A 17625-nucleotide genomic window follows, 5' to 3' on the forward strand; every position below is an offset into this window, starting at 1 on the left:
CATCGCAGCTAAATTAATTTAAAATATGCCTTTTTTTTTTTTCTTTCCTCAATCAAGACACGGTGACGAACGCCTCCGGTCCGCTGTTAGTGGAAATCGCCAAGTCGCCAGGGGCGCCGCTGGGTATCACGCTGACGTCGGCCAATCACCGAAACAAGCAGGTCATCGTCATCGACCGGGTTAAACCTGGCAGCGTGGTGGACAGGTACACACACACACACACACACACACACACACACACACACACACACTACTCGCTTTCATACAGTACCATAGGTACCAGGGATCAGTTAATGAACAACGACTCCGTGTTGAAGTCAGCAGGAGGAGAGCTGCTTAACGTTAGCCGTTAGCAGCCGGTGTGCAGCACAGTCCGTCTTGGCTAAATAACAGAGCTAACGGCTAACGCTAACGGAGGTTTTCGTTGAGTTCCATTATGATGCGTTCAAGCTCCGTCAGAGTGATTATGGGGCACAGGCAATTCAATCATAATGGCAAGAAACTTGAGCAGTCATTGGAAGCTGTTTGCGACGAGGCAGATGGATGATCTCTCGATCAAACCGAAGCCAGTCGGGAGAAGAGCGAAAACAATCTTTTCCAACAAAGAAAAGCTGTCAGTGTCGTTCTGTGCTCCTCTTTCAATGAAGAAATACTCTGCAGCTCTGATATAACCGATGCTGTTGCAGCATCTTAGCTAACCTCTCCGGAAGCCGCCGTTGCTGTTTGGAACAATCAGACGTCGCATCACACACACCTAATCCACGGCCATTGCTGCCAGTAGCTCCTCACAGGACGTTGACTGGTCTGGTTATTGTTTTTTTGCCGGACACAAACGCATTACTTGAAGCCTTAAAGATCGGATTTTTTCAACGTATCCTCATGCAAAGGTTCCTGTGAGATCCTACGAAAAGTTCCTCCCCATTTTTCGTGTGTTTTCCCACGAAAGCCGAATTTCCGCTCGTTGCATGCATACAGTCTTTACAAAGTAAACTCACATACCAACACAAGTAGGTATGGCTACGAATGCTGGATGATACCAGCCTGATTGTTCCATCGATCTTGTGATATTGCGAGAATCCATCTGCCGTGCAAGCTAAGGGCCAAAAAATGAAAATACTCTTCAAATACATTTATAAGAAAAAAGGTATTGATTAAAAGGTGATAAAGTGTATTTAAAACATTATCATGAAAGCACACTGAACACCAACTAAATATTAGGAAGTATAGGACCATTTATTTTGGGGAAATGCAGATATATCATTACATATTGAAGCGATCTGCTTAGCATTTTTTAAATTTTCCATAATCGTGGAAAACACAACAACCAAGGTCACGATGTCATATGAATGTGAATGCAGCAGTTGAAGAACCTCTACCACTAGAGATAGCTGCAGTTGGGTTACAGATATGCAACGGCTGCATATATTTGCAATATATTCTGTCTCTCTCTCTCTCCCTCTCCCTCTCTCTCTCTGTCTATCTGTGTCTCTCTCTCTCTCTCTCTCCCTCTCTCCCTCTCTCCTTCTCTCTCTCTCTCTCTCTCTCTCTCTCTCTCTCTCTCTCTCGCTCTATAACAACGAGAGAACACAGACAGGAGGAGACAGGATATTATAGGATGTCTCCCCGAGCCTCAGTCTGGCTCTGAAATATACATGAAGCACTTGAACTTTGTGTCAGTGCTGAAACCAGCTCTATAATAACCTCAAGTCAACTGAACAGGTTGAACTGAGGAGGTTCATGTTCTGCCACTACTCATTCCTACTCAGTCTGTATGAGGACCGTGTTTACCAGCTCTGCAGCATGTTGATCCAGGCTAATCAGGAAAACTTGGAACAGAGCAGACATCGCGTCGGTTGCATGAGCGAGAGTGAAAACACAACAAGGCTTTGAAAGCGGACTGGTCGGCACACTTAAAACCATGACAGGTTGATGTGACATATTTGATGTTGTAGAACTAGGGTTGCAAAATTCTGGGAATATTCAAAGTTGGAAACTTTCCATGGGAATTAACGGGAATATACGGGAATTAACTGGAAATTTTGGGTTAATTTAACTGTATTTACCTTGTCATATATGACAAAACAACATTTGTCATTGTCATAAGCAGACATGCATGCAAACATTTCTAATACAAATATATAGGCTTGTTTTTGCAAAAAAAGTTTGCAAAAAAAAAAATCGTCAAAATTTAAAAAATTCCCGAGCTTAACTTCCCGTGGAAAGTTTCCGTAAATTTTCCGAAAATGTACCGAAAATCTTCGAAAATTTTTTGAAAATATACCGAAAATTTTGCGGAAATTTACTGGAAATTTTCCGCCCCTTTGCAACCCTATGTAGAACAGAATCGTTACATTCTCTTAAACTTGTGTTAACCACAGACTGTATTTCAGGCATCCTGCGGCGCTCTAATCTACCCGTCTCTCTCTCTGTGTGTGTTTTCTACCAGATGTGGAGCATTGCACGCCGGGGATCACCTGCTGTCCATAGACGGGACGTCGACAGAACACTGCACGGTGCTGGAGGCGACGCAGCTGTTGGCGAGCACGACAGAACTGGTGAAACTAGAAATGCTCCCCTCGCATCAAACGAGGCTCGCTGGGAAACAGCATGACACCGGTGGGTGCACTTGTCTTTTACGTTGTGACGAAGTAATTAACAAAAGGTGTAAATACCTGTATTTCTGTATTTTGCATTGAAAATATCCTCACAGGGAAGACCATCAATGAGGTCATGGTGCTTTCTCACGTCTACATTTGACCCAGGTTGTATATTGCTGGGTCAGGGACAAGAGAACCAGAACCAGGACTGAGCGGGGCAGACTGTCAGACCCTTTGCTGCAGTTTAATGTTTTCTAAAGGGGAGTCTGGCGCTCGGATACACTACCGCTTTTCACCAGAGCTATAAGCCGGAGTAATATAATATATACAGTATTTATATGATAATAAAAGCCCAACACAAGTCGGCTCTTACGCACATTTAGCCGATCGGAGAAGGAACAAACATCTGCGCTCACCCGGGTGCCTTTCTACCCGAAGGCCTCTCTCGTGGAACTCTTGATTGAGGAACGTCTTCGGGCCGCGGCAGCAACTTCCTGCTTAATTAGTTTGGAGTGTTACTTCACCCGGGGCCAAGTGACAGCTTCTTCTATTTATTTTTTTTAAATCTGTGCCAGTGGATTAACAGGAGGAACCGCTGATCATCCGAGGTTCATGCATCAGCGCGTGAACAAGTGTCGCAAACACAATGTAGAACCTGGGATGAAGCAAGCAAACAGGAACTCTCTAAATGCACGCATGCGCAGACTTCTACATTTCTTGGTTGTTGAGTTTGACCTGATTAGAGACTCGGGAGCGCTTGACAAAGGCGGGATTTGAGAAGAGAAGAGAAGAGAAGTTCCTTGCCTGAAATAGACTTTAAAACCTTTTGCCTCAGCTCTGCCGTCTGCGGAGTTTCATCTCGGCTCGAAAACCGTCAGAGAGTTGAAAGGATAAGTGAGGGATGAATGAGGAGCGAGTGACAGCGAGTGTAAAGGCAGGATGCTATTTAATTAAAGTCATTACACCTCTCTTTGCATGCTGTCAGATGCTTTCTTGTCTTCCTCTTCCATCCCTCTCTTCTCATCTCGTCTGTCTTTTATCTCCTCTTGTCTCTTTTGTTCTGTCCCTCTTTTGTCTCTCCTGCTCTTCCATTTCATTCTCTTCAAATTATTCCAACAATTAGTTTAATTATAAGAAACTAACAGACGCTGCAGTTAAAGGGTAACTTTGGTATTTTTCCTGTGTTTTTGTGTCCAAGTGACTAATGGGGACGTTTTTTTTTAAATTGGTCCGGTATTGAGCGAGAACGCCTCTAAATGGGCTGCGACGTAATCACTCAGGGCAACTCGTCACCGTCAACCCGACTCCACTGAAGGCGCTCGGTTCTGCCGCTGAACGGCTCAGATTGTTCTCGTAAGTGTCTGACAACGTGGTGGACATGAACCGGTTTACTCCACCTTTCTGTGAAGCCTTTCCAACGGCCGCATTCCAAGACGCGATGGTTTAAACGTCAAGTCCACAAACCACAACATCCACTTCTTACATACAGTCAGTGGAAGTGACCGCAGAGATATCCCTCAACACTGGACCAAATGAGACGATAGTTGTCCTCATTAGTCACTTGACACGGAAACAGAGGAAATTAGTGTCCAGGTTGAAAAATACCAAAGTTACCCGACCACTCACACACACACACACACACACACACACACACACACACACACACACACACACACACATACACACATTGGAAAGGTCACTGTCTCATTTCGCATCTCTTTCATTTGTCTCCACAAAGCAGCAAAATTCATTATTTCCTTCTTCTAATCATGATTGGGAGCGCCTCTCTGTGTGTGTGTGTGTGTGTGTGTGTGTGTGTGTGTGTGTGTGTGTGTTAGGACGAGAGTACAGCTCATTAGGTTACTGATGTTCTTGTCGGAGACCTCACGGCCAGCCTGCCGCCGCTTTATTAATAGACACTCTGATTAAAGGTTTTGCAGTGTGTGTGTGTGTGTGTGTGTGTGTGTGTGTGTGTGTGTGTTCCTGCACCATAGATTAGGGTTGTGTAGTCTGGACGTGTCTCCTCTCATGTGTGTACAGTATGTGCCCTGTCTTTTTGCGTCCTGCCCGGGTGACTGCGCCTCCTGCAGTGCGTTCCCGACTTTATTTTTCCGTTCTGCGAGGATCAGACGGGAAAATGTTTCCACATTCCTCAGATCTCACCCTGAGACTTTCAGCTAAAACGGAGCTGAGTTTAGGCGAAACAAAAGCTCTGCTGGATGGAGGTGGCAGCGCGGGCTCAGGATCAACTGCAGGCTGAGAGGAGTGGAGCGTGGTGAGGAATCGCACTCGAAGCCTTGTAGGTTGTCAGAGTTCAGCCTCGATCCAGCGCTGATGATGCCTCTCGGCGGGACTTTCCCCAGAAGAGGTTCTCCCCCACATCTGAGGAGGAGTGACGTTCGTAGCAGATGGCCCGGTCCACCGGCATTCTGTCAGGCATCGCGTTGTGCCGTCCCTGTGTTTGTAGTCTAATGAACTGACAGTGGAATGAGATGATTCCATATGTTTTCTTAATGAATTACAGATTCCCAATTGGTATTTTTGGAGTTTGATGTATCTCTATCCACGTCACTCCTAGCTCCGAGACTCCACTTCTTCCTTTAAAGCGTACCATGTTTTTAGTTATACATGTTTATGGTCTGTTATTGCCTGACGCACCTTAAAGAATGAGATCACACCTCTGCCTTCTGCTACCGAGCAGTGGTAGGTAACACAAAGGGAATAACAAACAGTAGCTCAGTACTCATACTAGTAAAGCTAATTAGTACTTGTACTAGCAAAGCTAATCAGTACTCGTACTAGGACTCATACTCATACTAGTAAAGCTAATCAGTACTTGTACTAGGACTCATACTCATACTAGTAAAGCTAATCAGTACTTGTACTAGTAAAGCTAATCAGTACTTGTACTAGTAAAGCTAATCAATACTTATACTAGTAAAGCTAATCAGTACTCGTACTAGTAAAGCTAATCAGTACTTGTACTAGTAAAGCTAATCAGTACTCGTACTAGGACTCATACTCATACTAGTAAAGCTAATCAGTACTCGTACTAGTAAAGCTAATTAGTACTTGTACTAGTAAAGCTAATCAGTACTTGTACTAGTAAAGCTAATCAATACTTATACTAGTAAAGCTAATCAGTACTCGTACTAGTAAAGCTAATCAGTACTTGTACTAGTAAAGCTAATCAGTACTTGTACTAGTAAAGCTAATCAGTACTTGTACTAGTAAAGCTATTCAATACTTATACTAGTAAAGCTAATCAGTACTCGTACTAGTAAAGCTAATCAGTACTTATACTAGTAAAGCTAATCAGTACTCGTACTAGTAAAGCTAATCAGTACTCGTACTAGTAAAGCTAATCAGTACTCGTACTAGTACTCGTACTAGTAACAGTAATAGTAACAGTAATAGTAATGAGTTCAGGTGTGTTTTATTGGATGGATCAGAACCTCAAAGCCGACACAGATGCCTTAAAGTCCCAGATTATTTAGCTAACGCTAAGCTAGCACAGTTAGCCACAGTTGCCGTCCCGTTCCTCGCTAGCAGAGCCTGGAGATACGATCACATCGTTCCAGTTAAAGCAAACAGTTTACCTCTTTGCCGAGAGTTAGATGAGGAATTTGACACCGGCAGTCGCTATTTGCCACTTTATTGATTGGTTTTCCAGACGAATAGCGTTAATGTAGCGAGTTTCAAATTACTAGAGAATTCATGTGAACAGTAAAAAGAATCTGATCGCTTCCTTCACAAGTAACACAATCCTGTTTGTGTGTTCCAGTGAAGGTTCAGAAGTCGGACCACCCGCACTCCTGGGACCCCTGTGTGAACTACTGTCACCCGTCAAACGCCACCCTCTGCAACACGAGCGCCACCCTCAACAAGTCGTGGACCGCCTCCAACAACAACACCATCAACAGCCTGGACTACTGCAAGAGTAAGAACACACACACACACACACACACACACACACACACACAGAGACGCAGTGGCAGTACAACGGTGTCTGTTTGTCACACTCTCTCTTTTTCTTCCCGTTTATCTACTCGTTCATTCGGTCATTCATTCGTTCGGTTTCTCACTGCTGGCCTTCACCTGCAGAACTTCATTTAAAAAGACACGTACCAACATGAAAGAGACTCAAAATGACCACAAAGAGACTCACAGCGACTCTTTTCTCTCCCTATTCTTGCAGCTCTGGTATCTGCCAGTTTCTCTCCCGGCTCTACCACCACATCGGGCCCCAGCAGCCAGAGCTCCAGCACCCTGCCCAGGACCACGGTTCCCATGAGTCCACGTAACTCGCTGCTCAAACGGCGGCAGAGAAAGAAAGAGCACAAAAGCTCCCGTAAGCTCCACACGTCTCTCTCTGTCTGTGCTACATTACAATGTCTCTGAGGGGAAATGAACAACGTCTCGTGTGTGTTCAGTGTCCCTGGCGTCCAGTTCGGTGGGCCCGGGGGGTCAGGTGGTTCACGTAGAGACCAGCGAGGTGGTCCTGACGGGCGACCCCCTCAACGGCTTCGGTGTCCAGCTGCAGGGAGGGATATTCGCCACGGAAACGCTGTCCGCGCCCCCACTCATCCGGTTCATAGAGCCCGACAGCTCTGCAGAGAGGTGAGCGCGCACACACACACACACACACGCACACACACACACACACACACACACACACACACACACACACACACACACACACACACACACACACACACAGACACACACACTTGTTCAAAGCTCGAGTCTCATAAAGAACCCTTGAAGAGCCCTTTCTTCTAACAAGGGTTATTCAGAAGCTAAAGGTTCTAGCTAGAACCTCAGCCCTTCAGGGACGTACCCTGAGTGCCAAAGAGTTCTCATACGTACTGTACTACTATTTTGTATCAATGAATGTCCTGTTGTGTTACTTCCAATTAGGCCTAATATACACGTTAGTACACTGTGGCGACATGTTAGTTCGGCCAAACTGGAAGGGTTTGTGTGATGGAGCTGTTGTAGGCCAGACTGACCTTGTGTGTGTGTGTGTGTGTGTGTGTGTGTGTGTTAGTGTGTGTTAGACTGATGCTGGCGGTGTATTAACAGCTCTGCTCTGATGTGTGGGTGTATGAACACTATTAAGCGACATTCACATGCAAGTGTAGGTGGGGTTTTTCCAAACATTGGCATGCAAGTGTGTGTTCGCGATCCGTCACAACTTAATTTAAGTCTCTCTGTGTGAATTGTGTGTGTGTGTGTGTGTGTGTGTGTGTGTGTGTGTGTGTGTGTGTGTGTGTGTGTGTCTGTCGTCTACACCGATTGATGTTCCAGTCGTATTACCAGCCTCTCTAAGTGCTGGGTGTGTTTTTGCACCCCGAGGCCACCCTCCCTTCTCCATTAGAGCCCACACTAACAACACTAATTAGTTAGCTCTTCCCCTCGCCCACGCCGGAGGAATCGATAAGTACCCCCCCCCTCCTCTTTGACAGGACGAAACTAAATAAACCCCATCACACCACCCTGAATTACACTTAACAACAGTCTTTAGAACCATAAGTTATGGGCATCGGTGCAAGGTTTTAACCTGTAATTATTATTTAGTATTTACATTTTAAATATGTATACTATAGCAGCCACTTTGCATTCCAATTCTAACTTCCACTAGTTGCTGTGTAATCCCCAAAAAGCTGTGAGGCATCTGCGAGCAAGTTGGAAACAGGCGGCAACTTCCAGTTCTACCGAGTGATGTGTGTTAAAGCTGCATTCTCTCTAGTGTCCACCAGGGGGCGACTCCTCTGGTTGTCTATGAGAGAATGACTCTACTTCTCTCTTGATTTATTACCTGTTATACGGCGTCACTCCTCCGCATTCCAAATATGGTCACTTCTGTTCAGCGGTTGCAAAAAAAACGACGAGGACGCCCGTAATCCAAGATGGCGGCGGCCATATCGCCGAACTCGAGGCTTTGCGTTGACTACCTCCTCTTCTTACATACGGTCTATGGTTGGAGCCTATCCTGACACTGTGACATCAGGGGTAGGCATTGATACTGTAACAACCTAGCACCAGGTAGCAGTAATACAAATAAAAGTTGCCTACAATCAAAACGTGCCCGAATTAAGAACAGAGCCAATAACCACCAGCGGTCTTCGGTTTGATGCGACGTGTGATCGGGCCGCTACCGCAAGCAGCTACGACCCATTGATTGACAGGATTGCTTAGTCTGCACACGGCTCTGAACACGTTGAGGGTTTTACAACCTGCGAAAACATCCGACAATCCTTTGTCCTTGGACCCACGCAACCGAAAAGGAAAAAAAAAAACGTTAACGAAAAAGACAACACAATTAGATTACAACATAGTCAAATGATATAAATCATACATAGGAGCGCAGTGATAGCTGTAGCACCAATAGTATCATAATAATAAGATGTAATAGTATCAGTAATTCAAATGTGACTAATAACAGTAATAGTAGTAGCAGTGGGTATCAGGCAGGGCCATGGCAGAAGGAAGGAGATGAATGAAAATAAAGAATAAAGAGCAAATGAATTCAGATGAGAGGTAGGGAATGAATTTGAATGAATGAAACAATCATTTGGAAAAAGAAAGGAAAGAAGTGAGGAGAGCAAAAATGGAAAAAGAGAGGGAACAGCGAGACGGTGCCAATAGTCTTGGCGAGCAATTTAATACTCAATATATCATAATGAAGATGTCTGACTGCGTATTAATACAGGTCACCCACTCATGGCTAAATGGAGGATATATCAACTGTGTGTGTGTGTGTGTGTGTGTGTGTGTGTGTGTGTGTGTGTGTGTGTGTGTGTGTGTGTGTGTGTGTGTGTCTGTGTGTGTCTGTGTGTCACATTCAGACAAGTGCAAATCCCAAGTGTCCCGTAAATCCAAAGGGCAGTACGGCGAGGCAGTTAAAGTGAGGCCGGTCACTTCATCTCCACTTCCTCCTGTCAGAAGTCTCCTCTGCCAGAATCGGAGAACTACACTGTGATCATTTTAGCGGCGTTTAACAACGTGGCTCTTATTTTAGTTCAGTGCACAGATTGTAAACCACAGTCGTGACTTTTGACCCTTGAGTCAATGCAAAGACAAAAAGTACAAAGTGGAAATCCGTGGTCCACTTTTTCCGCCATTAATCCACTTTAGCGCCGACGCTTTAACCTTCCTCCTTCGATCGTAAAAGGTGGTGATCCGACACACGATGATATTTCCATCGTTGGAAAAACACGGTCAGAGTTGAAGTAGTTTGAACTATCAGAGGATAAAACCACAGGTTTCACTGCCTCAGGTATATGAACCTCTCTGTAGCTCATGTCAATGGCAAAGTGAGCCGAACTTCACTTCATTACAAAAAGTGTTGTGGGTACACTTTGGAAGAAAAGACAGCTGCCAAACCAATAAATGTAAATCAACAAAAAATCATTACAAAATGTCATTACCGGGAAAAAAACAACATGGCGACGGCCGTAATCCAAAATGGCGATGGCGAAATCGGAAAAACTTGAGGCTTCAAAACTTCAGTCCACAAACCAATGGGTGACGTCACGATGACTACGTCCATTTCTTATATTCAATCTATGGTTGTGAGCTTCTTTAAATACCAAAGAAAAGTCAAGTGTTGTGTTTATTGGAGCGCTTGGCATGCTAAGCTAACTGTCTGGCTGTAAAAAGGAGGAGGAGTCTTTGCTACCTAAGGGTACAGGTCTGTTCTTGGACAACAGTTCTTCGTGTGGTGTCTCTACGCTTACACCGGCCGGTTAGCAGAAGACGGGTTGTGGATTTGTTCCCATTAGTGCCTCGTTTAACTGGAATGACTTGAAATGCAGTTAAACTTCTAAACGGGGCTTCACTACCATGAATTGCTCAAATTCACAGGCCGATATCTGAAAACGGTGGAAGGACTCCTTCATCACGTACCTCTGTTTTTGCCAGGGAAAGGTATTTCCACATTTAACGACTTCAACAGTCAGCGCTAATGTGCTTCACTCTCATTTCACAACTGATTTATGGAGTGAGGAGCCAGCGTCGGTGGATGTTTTGGGAGCAGAAATCCTTAATATCCAAACGGCGGCATTTAAATCTACAGTAGCTAAAAATAATGGGATGTGTGACACAGCAGGGGGGGTCTGAAGCTCCTTCAGGCGTCATCTGTTGATGTTAAAATGAATTAAAGGAAAGAAAAAACACGTTCCAGGTATGGGGCTACTGACGATTAGCACACCTACGTGTTTGGGTTTTACTTCCCCCTCTGGGAGCGTTTTAACCCTCGGGGTAATTATATCCAAATAGACACAGAAAATAGCAACATGAAGGAGTTTTGTTTCCGTGTGTTTTTGGAAACCTTCCTCTCTCTTTGCTTTGAGGAACCTTTATGGGCCATTCAGACATGAAATGACTGCAGAGACTCTTTATCAATGGCTTCATAAACACTGACAGCTCCACTTTGGACAAGCCTCTGCCTTTCCCAGGGTCTGTTAGAACCCTTTGAGGGATATCCCCGCTTGATAAAGACTGCTTTGTTTTAAGAGATGCAAAATAACTTGGTTGTTATCCCATCTCTCTCTCTCTCTCTCTCTCTCTCTCTGTCTCTCTCTCTCTCTGTCTCTGTGTGTCTCTCTCTCTGTCTGTCTCTCTCTCTCTCTCTCTCTCTCTCTCTCTCTCTCTCTCTCTCTGTGTCTCTCTCTCTCTTTCTCTGTCTCTCTCCCTCTCTCTCTCTCTCTCTGTCTCTGTCTCTGTCTCTGTCTCTCTCTCTCTCTTTCTCTGCCTCTCTCTCTCTCTCTCTCTCTCTCTCTCTCTCTCTCTCTCTCTCTCTCTCTCTCTCTCTCTCTCTCTCTCTCTCTCTCTCTCTCTCTCTCTCTCTCTCAATAACCAATAACTTGGTTGAACCTAAATTTGAGTCTCCAAGCAGTTCCTCGTCCAACCAGCTACGGTGCAGGTTTTGCTGACTCTGTAAGACATAATGACGTATATAGATGGTAAACATCAAATGTTTCCAATCCATCTGACTCCATCTCCTGTTGCAGGTGTGGCCTGCTGCAGGTTGGAGACCGCCTCCTGTCAATCAACGGGATCCCCACGGAAGACGGAACCCTGGAGGAGGCCAATCAGCTGCTCCGGGACGCGGCGCTGACCAACAAGGTCTCGCTGGAGATAGAGTTCGACGTGGCAGGTTTGTGAAGTCAACCCAAAGTTCACCACGTTCACGGATTCTTTCCAAACTTTGTATTTCCTGTCGTTGATGGTCGTTGACGCTTTAGCCGACAGGAAATACACTTAGACCAAATCACTTCTCTGTATCGCTACAGCGTGGTTCTACCGGAGCTCAGGTCCAGTACAGCATGTCGTGGAGCATAATTGAGCGTCTAATGTATATAATTTATTTCAGCAGTCAGAATGCAGTAATAGACATGAACCGGTCAAACTCAGCTCGTTAAACGGAGAGCTTTTTGTGTGTCGGTGCAGACAGCGGTGGACAGAGTGATTACAGCTCTTCAGTGCAGGGCATGACCACATGATGTCACAGCCATCACGTGTTATAGCGTCCTGTATTCTAATCGCTACGGTAAAGAACAGTCAAATTTGCAAAGTAACTTTAGGCCTGTTTACTAAACCAGTAACCATTATAAGTACGTTTGGTTGTGTGCAAACTATTCATTCTACTTCATCATCACTCCATGAGACACTTGGTGTCATTGGACTTGATTGGAGCTCTGCGGTTATAAATCGTGTTTTGTTTTTTTTCCCCACTGTCTTCGGTGTTGCCTTTCATAATGTTGCATCACTTAATGAGCCAGAAGTAATTATGAAATTAGCATTTATTCTATAAACAGAAGAAGAAGAAAAATTAGAATGATTTCTTACCCTGCCATTAACTCCGAACGCTGACGCAGCCAATTCCCAAGCGGAACTATCGCTCCAGTTAAAATAAGTACAGCGGCCGTGAATGGAATCAACTTACCGTGAGGCACAACCCCGTCCGTGGAAGACCTCGACGTTCATGGAAGACCTCGACGTCCATGGAAGACCTCGACGTCCATGGAAGACCTCGACGTTCATGGCAGACCTCGACATCCATGGAAGACCTTGACGTTCATGGAAGACCTCAATGTTCACGTCAGCGGCGTCAGTGAGTGACGAGAGCTTCTCGGAGAGTTCACGGTGTCCTGAAGTTGTGGAGCTTTGTTAGAAAGCCGCTGTGTTGAGGCCTGAATGGAGAGTTGTTTTACCGGTGGAGTTAGTATCGTGACTCTTGCCGTTCAGCCCCGGAGAAGAGCAGTTCAGCAGAGAGCTCAATGCCTCGTACTTACAAATGTTAAGCGGGATGAAAAGACGTATTTGTGTTTCTTCCTTTAAATAATAATGTGTTTTCTGCTTGTGTTTTTGTGTCACAGAGTCAGTGGTGCCTAGTAGTGGTACATTCCATGTCAAACTGCCCAAGAAAAGAGGAGTGGAGCTGGGACTCACCATCAGTGGTAAGAACACACACACACACACACACACACACACACACACACACACACACACACACACACACACACACAAGCATACGGTACACATACCAGAACACACACTTCTCTTTTTCAATCTGATGACACTCATCTCAAGGCACTGGCCTGATAACATCTGGGCAGGAAGTATGTGGACAAACGTTCACGTTAACGTGCACGTTTATCATCTTGTGGTCTGAGTTTTCCCAGTTTGGAGTGGAAGATCTTGACTGAGTCCACCTCAACATCAGTGCCCAACATTCTGACCTCAATGCGTCAAAGCTTGGTCAGTGCTCTGAAGATCTGATGTTCTACAGACCTCTTTGTCCTAGAACATGTATATGTTCTATATATATGTATATATATGTGTATATATATATACATATATATATTATATATATGTATATATATATATGTGTATATATACGTATATATATATTTTTTTTTTTTCAATAAACATCAGTCTTCACAGGAAGTTAGATTTAGGGGCCGATAAAGACAGAAAAGTACATCAGTAAGTACTACAAAGATGTAGAATGTGACACTCTCAGGTTTCTCTTTTCAACACTTTACTGAAATAAAAGTATTAGAATTAAAATAAACTTTACGCACCAAAAGTAAAAGTAGTCATTACGCAGAGCGGCCTATTTCAGAATAATATGTATTATATTTTCTACTTTTATATTTTAACGCTTTAATGTTAAAGGATTGTTTTGGATTTATCTATAAAAATACATCATAAAGCATTCATTGGTTGTATTTTGTATTAATAGTTACTGATAGTAAGTATGAAAGTACAATGAATACAAGTGAAGTACAAGTACCTCAAAATGATTTACCGACACGTGGTTTTGGAGCTCCGTTCCTGCTTATCATAATTCCTGATTATTGATGATCTCACGATCTAGAACCCCGACACGCTCCGACAGACAAGGGGAGGAGACTCTTTCTGTGGACACATCGCGGACCACTTCAGATGAGATGCACGTGTCTTCACCTTTGTGGAAAAGACACAATAGTACATTTTAAGATTGTACACAGGCTGCTTTGGTCTGAAGAGAGTTTACACCAAATACAGATCTCTGTAGAACGACGACAGACACACAAAACCTTCACAGATACTTGTGGGGTTGAGATTTTGTTAAGATGCATCAAACTGCATTCATATGACCTAAAAAAAGAAGGGATGATCATTTTGAATGCTACTGTATGAATGACTCTGAGACAGAGAACGGTGCAACGCTGCCACCTTCTGGATGTGAGTGTTCACTGCAGAACACGAGAAGACTCACAGCGCAACAACAACTACAACAACAACACACACGAGGCGGTCTGACAACGGGACCAATTGGAAAACCTCATCATGAGTTTTAGATTTGTGAAGAGTGCACCTACATTTAATGTAGATTAAATAGATGTAACCTTTCTTCCTTTATCTCAAGACAAATATGAAATGGATTAAATGATGTTGTTCGGCGCGTTGTGTGACGTAATGTTCCTGTTGTGATATTGTTGTTCTCGTGATCATTGATAGCAGACGTAGTGTGTTGCTTCTGATGCGTAGTGTGACGTCGTTTTTCCTCCACAGCCAGTAAGAAGCAAGGAGAGCCGCTCATCATCTCTGACATCAAGAAGGGCAGCATGGCCCACAGGTAGTCCTCGTCTTCCTCTCTTCTGACGTTTTTTAATGTTCCGCCGTGTAACAATAAAGAATACGACACGCATCATATCCATCACATATATGTATCATGTATCACAATACGGATCTATTATTCTATTCTAACTGCTGCTATCGCTCTGCGAGGACAGTTTGGCAGAACTCTGGCGAAGGACAACCAACCGAAGCTGATGGTCTCTCTGTCTCTCGCTCTCTCTATCTGTCTCTGTCTTTCTCTCTATCTGTCTCTGTCTCTCTCTCTCCCTCTCTCCTCCCCTCCCTCCCCCTCTCTCTCCCTCGTTCTCTCCTTCAGAACAGGGACTCTGGAGCCCGGTGACAAGCTGCTGGCCATCGACAACATCCGTCTGGAGAACTGCTCCAGAGACGACGCGGAGCAGATCCTGCAGCAGAGCGAGGAGCTGGTGAAGCTAAAGATACGCAAAGATGAAGACAACTCGGGTACGAATGAGAACGTAGCATGAGGGACGAAGCGCTGCACATTTTTAAGGAGACGCAACAGCAGTTCTTAACCACAAGGTGCTGCTGTTGTCCACAACTGCTGGACTCCTGGTGCAGCTTTGATGTGTCAAACACTGAAAGATGAACTTCTACTGATCCCAGTGGAGAAACAGAAACTACTGGAAAAGTGGGTCCAGCAGCTTTACTTAATGTGTCATTCAACAGCCGACATCTTGGATCTGTTTGATCAACAATGATTGATGGAGGAGAGATCCAGACTTGTTAATACAGGACGGATTGTGTAATCGCGCTAGATTATGACTCAGATGATGTGATCACACACACACACACACACACACACACACACACACACACACACACACACACAGGGCCACATTAATGTGTTAGATTATGTGTTGGTGCTGCGCAATGACAAGGCTGTCTTTTGCCCAGTTACCATGGAAACTGTGTCTTCCTCTCCAATTGTTGTCTCGAGAAGAGTTTTTGACCTACTTCTGGAAAGAAGCATTGTGCATTTCACACGTGATGCAGTACCACCGAGTGAACTGAAGAGCTTTTAGTGTGTGTGTGTGTGTGTGTGTGTGTGTGTGTGTGTGTGTGTGTGCGTGTGTGTGCGTAACATGTACTCGTTGGAGTTGAAACAATGCAGTAACACGTGTGCGTCCTTGTGTGCATCAGATGAGCAGGAGACGTCGGGCAGCATCATCTACACGGTGGAGCTGAAGCGGTACGGAGGCCCTCTGGGTATCACCATCTCAGGCACCGAGGAGCCCTTTGACCCCATCACCATATCCGGCCTGACCAAGAGAGGCCTGGCTGAGAGGTACAAGCTCTCTCTCACACACACACACACACACACACACACACACACACTTTTCTTTCTTTTTCTTGGGAATCTAGTTTGAAGCATCACAGAGAGGCTCTGCAGCTTTGTGCACACGTTTCAACACGTTGCTTCAGTACCAGCACAACGTAGCACAAAACACAACCGATGCCCTCTTCACCCTGCGAGTGAAGCACAGCAAACAGCGCTGGGATGTGACGGTGGGTTTACGTTTCATTGGAGCGCTGAAAACATCCCGTACTTCCTGTCATTGCAAATGATTCGTAGTCTGTTGCTGCGTCGCTCACAGTGCGAAGACAGAATAAGACCGCTAAAGGTTACGTGACTACTAACTCTGGAGAAAAGTAAACCACTTGAACTCTATTATGGCGTCGTTCTGTGGTGCACTTTAACACATGAAGAGTAGAGTTAAGACATCGTTTCAGGACCTTTATTGTACTGTACTCTATTCATGAGTAGATCTCCTGGTTTAGTGACTGTAGAAACATGTGAATATTAAACCTCTCATTGGTTCACAGTCACGATGTGATAACCACAGTAATTGATTTGCAGGTTTAGTATCAAACAGACGTTCTGCTCAGTTCAGACCGCCGTTTGTTTAATACTCATGTCCTCGGCCTGCTTTCATGCCATGTTTCAACTGTCTACTTTCTGTTTTTGTCGTCTTAAATGTAAACTCTTGGCCCTCATGTCTGTGAGAGGCGCTTCATAAATACATTTCACTTACTTCACTAACTTCCTGAGGTGCTCAGCTCAAACCTAAACGGAGGTCCGGGGGGCGTCTTCAGCAGTACGCACTTCTTCCGTTGATAATGGAATAGCTAAACGTCATATCAAATGCACATCATTTGCTCCTGTAGAGCCTGTTTTAGTTTTCTAATTGTTCTCCAACTGTCTTCATTGTTGTGAAATCACAACAGAACAAACGTTGAGGATGACTCATTTCCACTCCTGCTTCCTAGAACGAGGCAAACAATGCATAAAACTAACTTTTTATCCACTTCACACGCATTGAGTGTAATAAATCCGTACGGATGACCGCTGTAATATGTGCCTTTTTATAACGTTGTGCTCCATCGGTGGCAGCGATGAGCCGGAGTGAGAACTCATTCCCCGACTGACACCAAGTGGAATGACTCACCTGCAGCTTACAAAGGATATCCTATGGGTGGACTCACAATGTTCTTTGTGCTGGCAGCGATAAGGAACAGTTTGTCCCGTCAAATACAACGTGTTCTATCATGTGGATTTGAAACGGTGCTAAACACGTTTATTGTGTCTTATGTTCAGCATAAAAAAACCCACTTAATCTCCGTCGGTCTGTTGTGTCAACGCTTTATATTTAGAGAAGTGAACACATGCGATTCCTAGAAACACTCTCGACGTCTTTTTTTGGGACGTTGGACCCACCTTCCCACAATATCGGGTTTCACAGTGCCTCGTTAGGAGGGGGGGGGGGGGGGGGGGTCTGTTCACATGGAGGACATATTCACGTCTGTTTCCAGGGCTTTTGGCAGACTGTGGAGCCAGAGATATTTTTTTTGTAATCCGTTTCAGACAACCGAT

General features: G+C 44.7%; 1 protein-coding gene across 5 annotated transcripts in view; it reads left to right on the forward strand.

The window, feature by feature from the left end:
- Window positions 1–17625, forward strand: part of LOC137880637 (glutamate receptor-interacting protein 2-like) — a 161688-nt gene that overhangs the window by 129549 nt on the left and 14514 nt on the right. For all 5 annotated transcript variants that reach the window (XM_068722110.1, XM_068722111.1, XM_068722112.1 and 2 more), the window contains exons 8-17: window positions 58–205; window positions 2447–2616; window positions 6382–6537; window positions 6796–6948; window positions 7031–7217; window positions 11615–11760; window positions 12983–13063; window positions 14667–14730; window positions 15049–15194; window positions 15894–16038. In XM_068722110.1, the coding sequence (XP_068578211.1) occupies window positions 58–205; window positions 2447–2616; window positions 6382–6537; window positions 6796–6948; window positions 7031–7217; window positions 11615–11760; window positions 12983–13063; window positions 14667–14730; window positions 15049–15194; window positions 15894–16038 (1396 nt within the window). The remainder of the gene's footprint in view (window positions 1–57; window positions 206–2446; window positions 2617–6381; window positions 6538–6795; window positions 6949–7030; window positions 7218–11614; window positions 11761–12982; window positions 13064–14666; window positions 14731–15048; window positions 15195–15893; window positions 16039–17625) is intronic.

This window comes from Cebidichthys violaceus, unplaced genomic scaffold, assembly GCF_023349555.1.
Source record: "Cebidichthys violaceus isolate CVI_PGR_0920_01 unplaced genomic scaffold, fCebVio1.0.p SCAF_29, whole genome shotgun sequence".
Classification (NCBI taxonomy): domain Eukaryota; kingdom Metazoa; phylum Chordata; class Actinopteri; order Perciformes; family Stichaeidae; genus Cebidichthys; species Cebidichthys violaceus.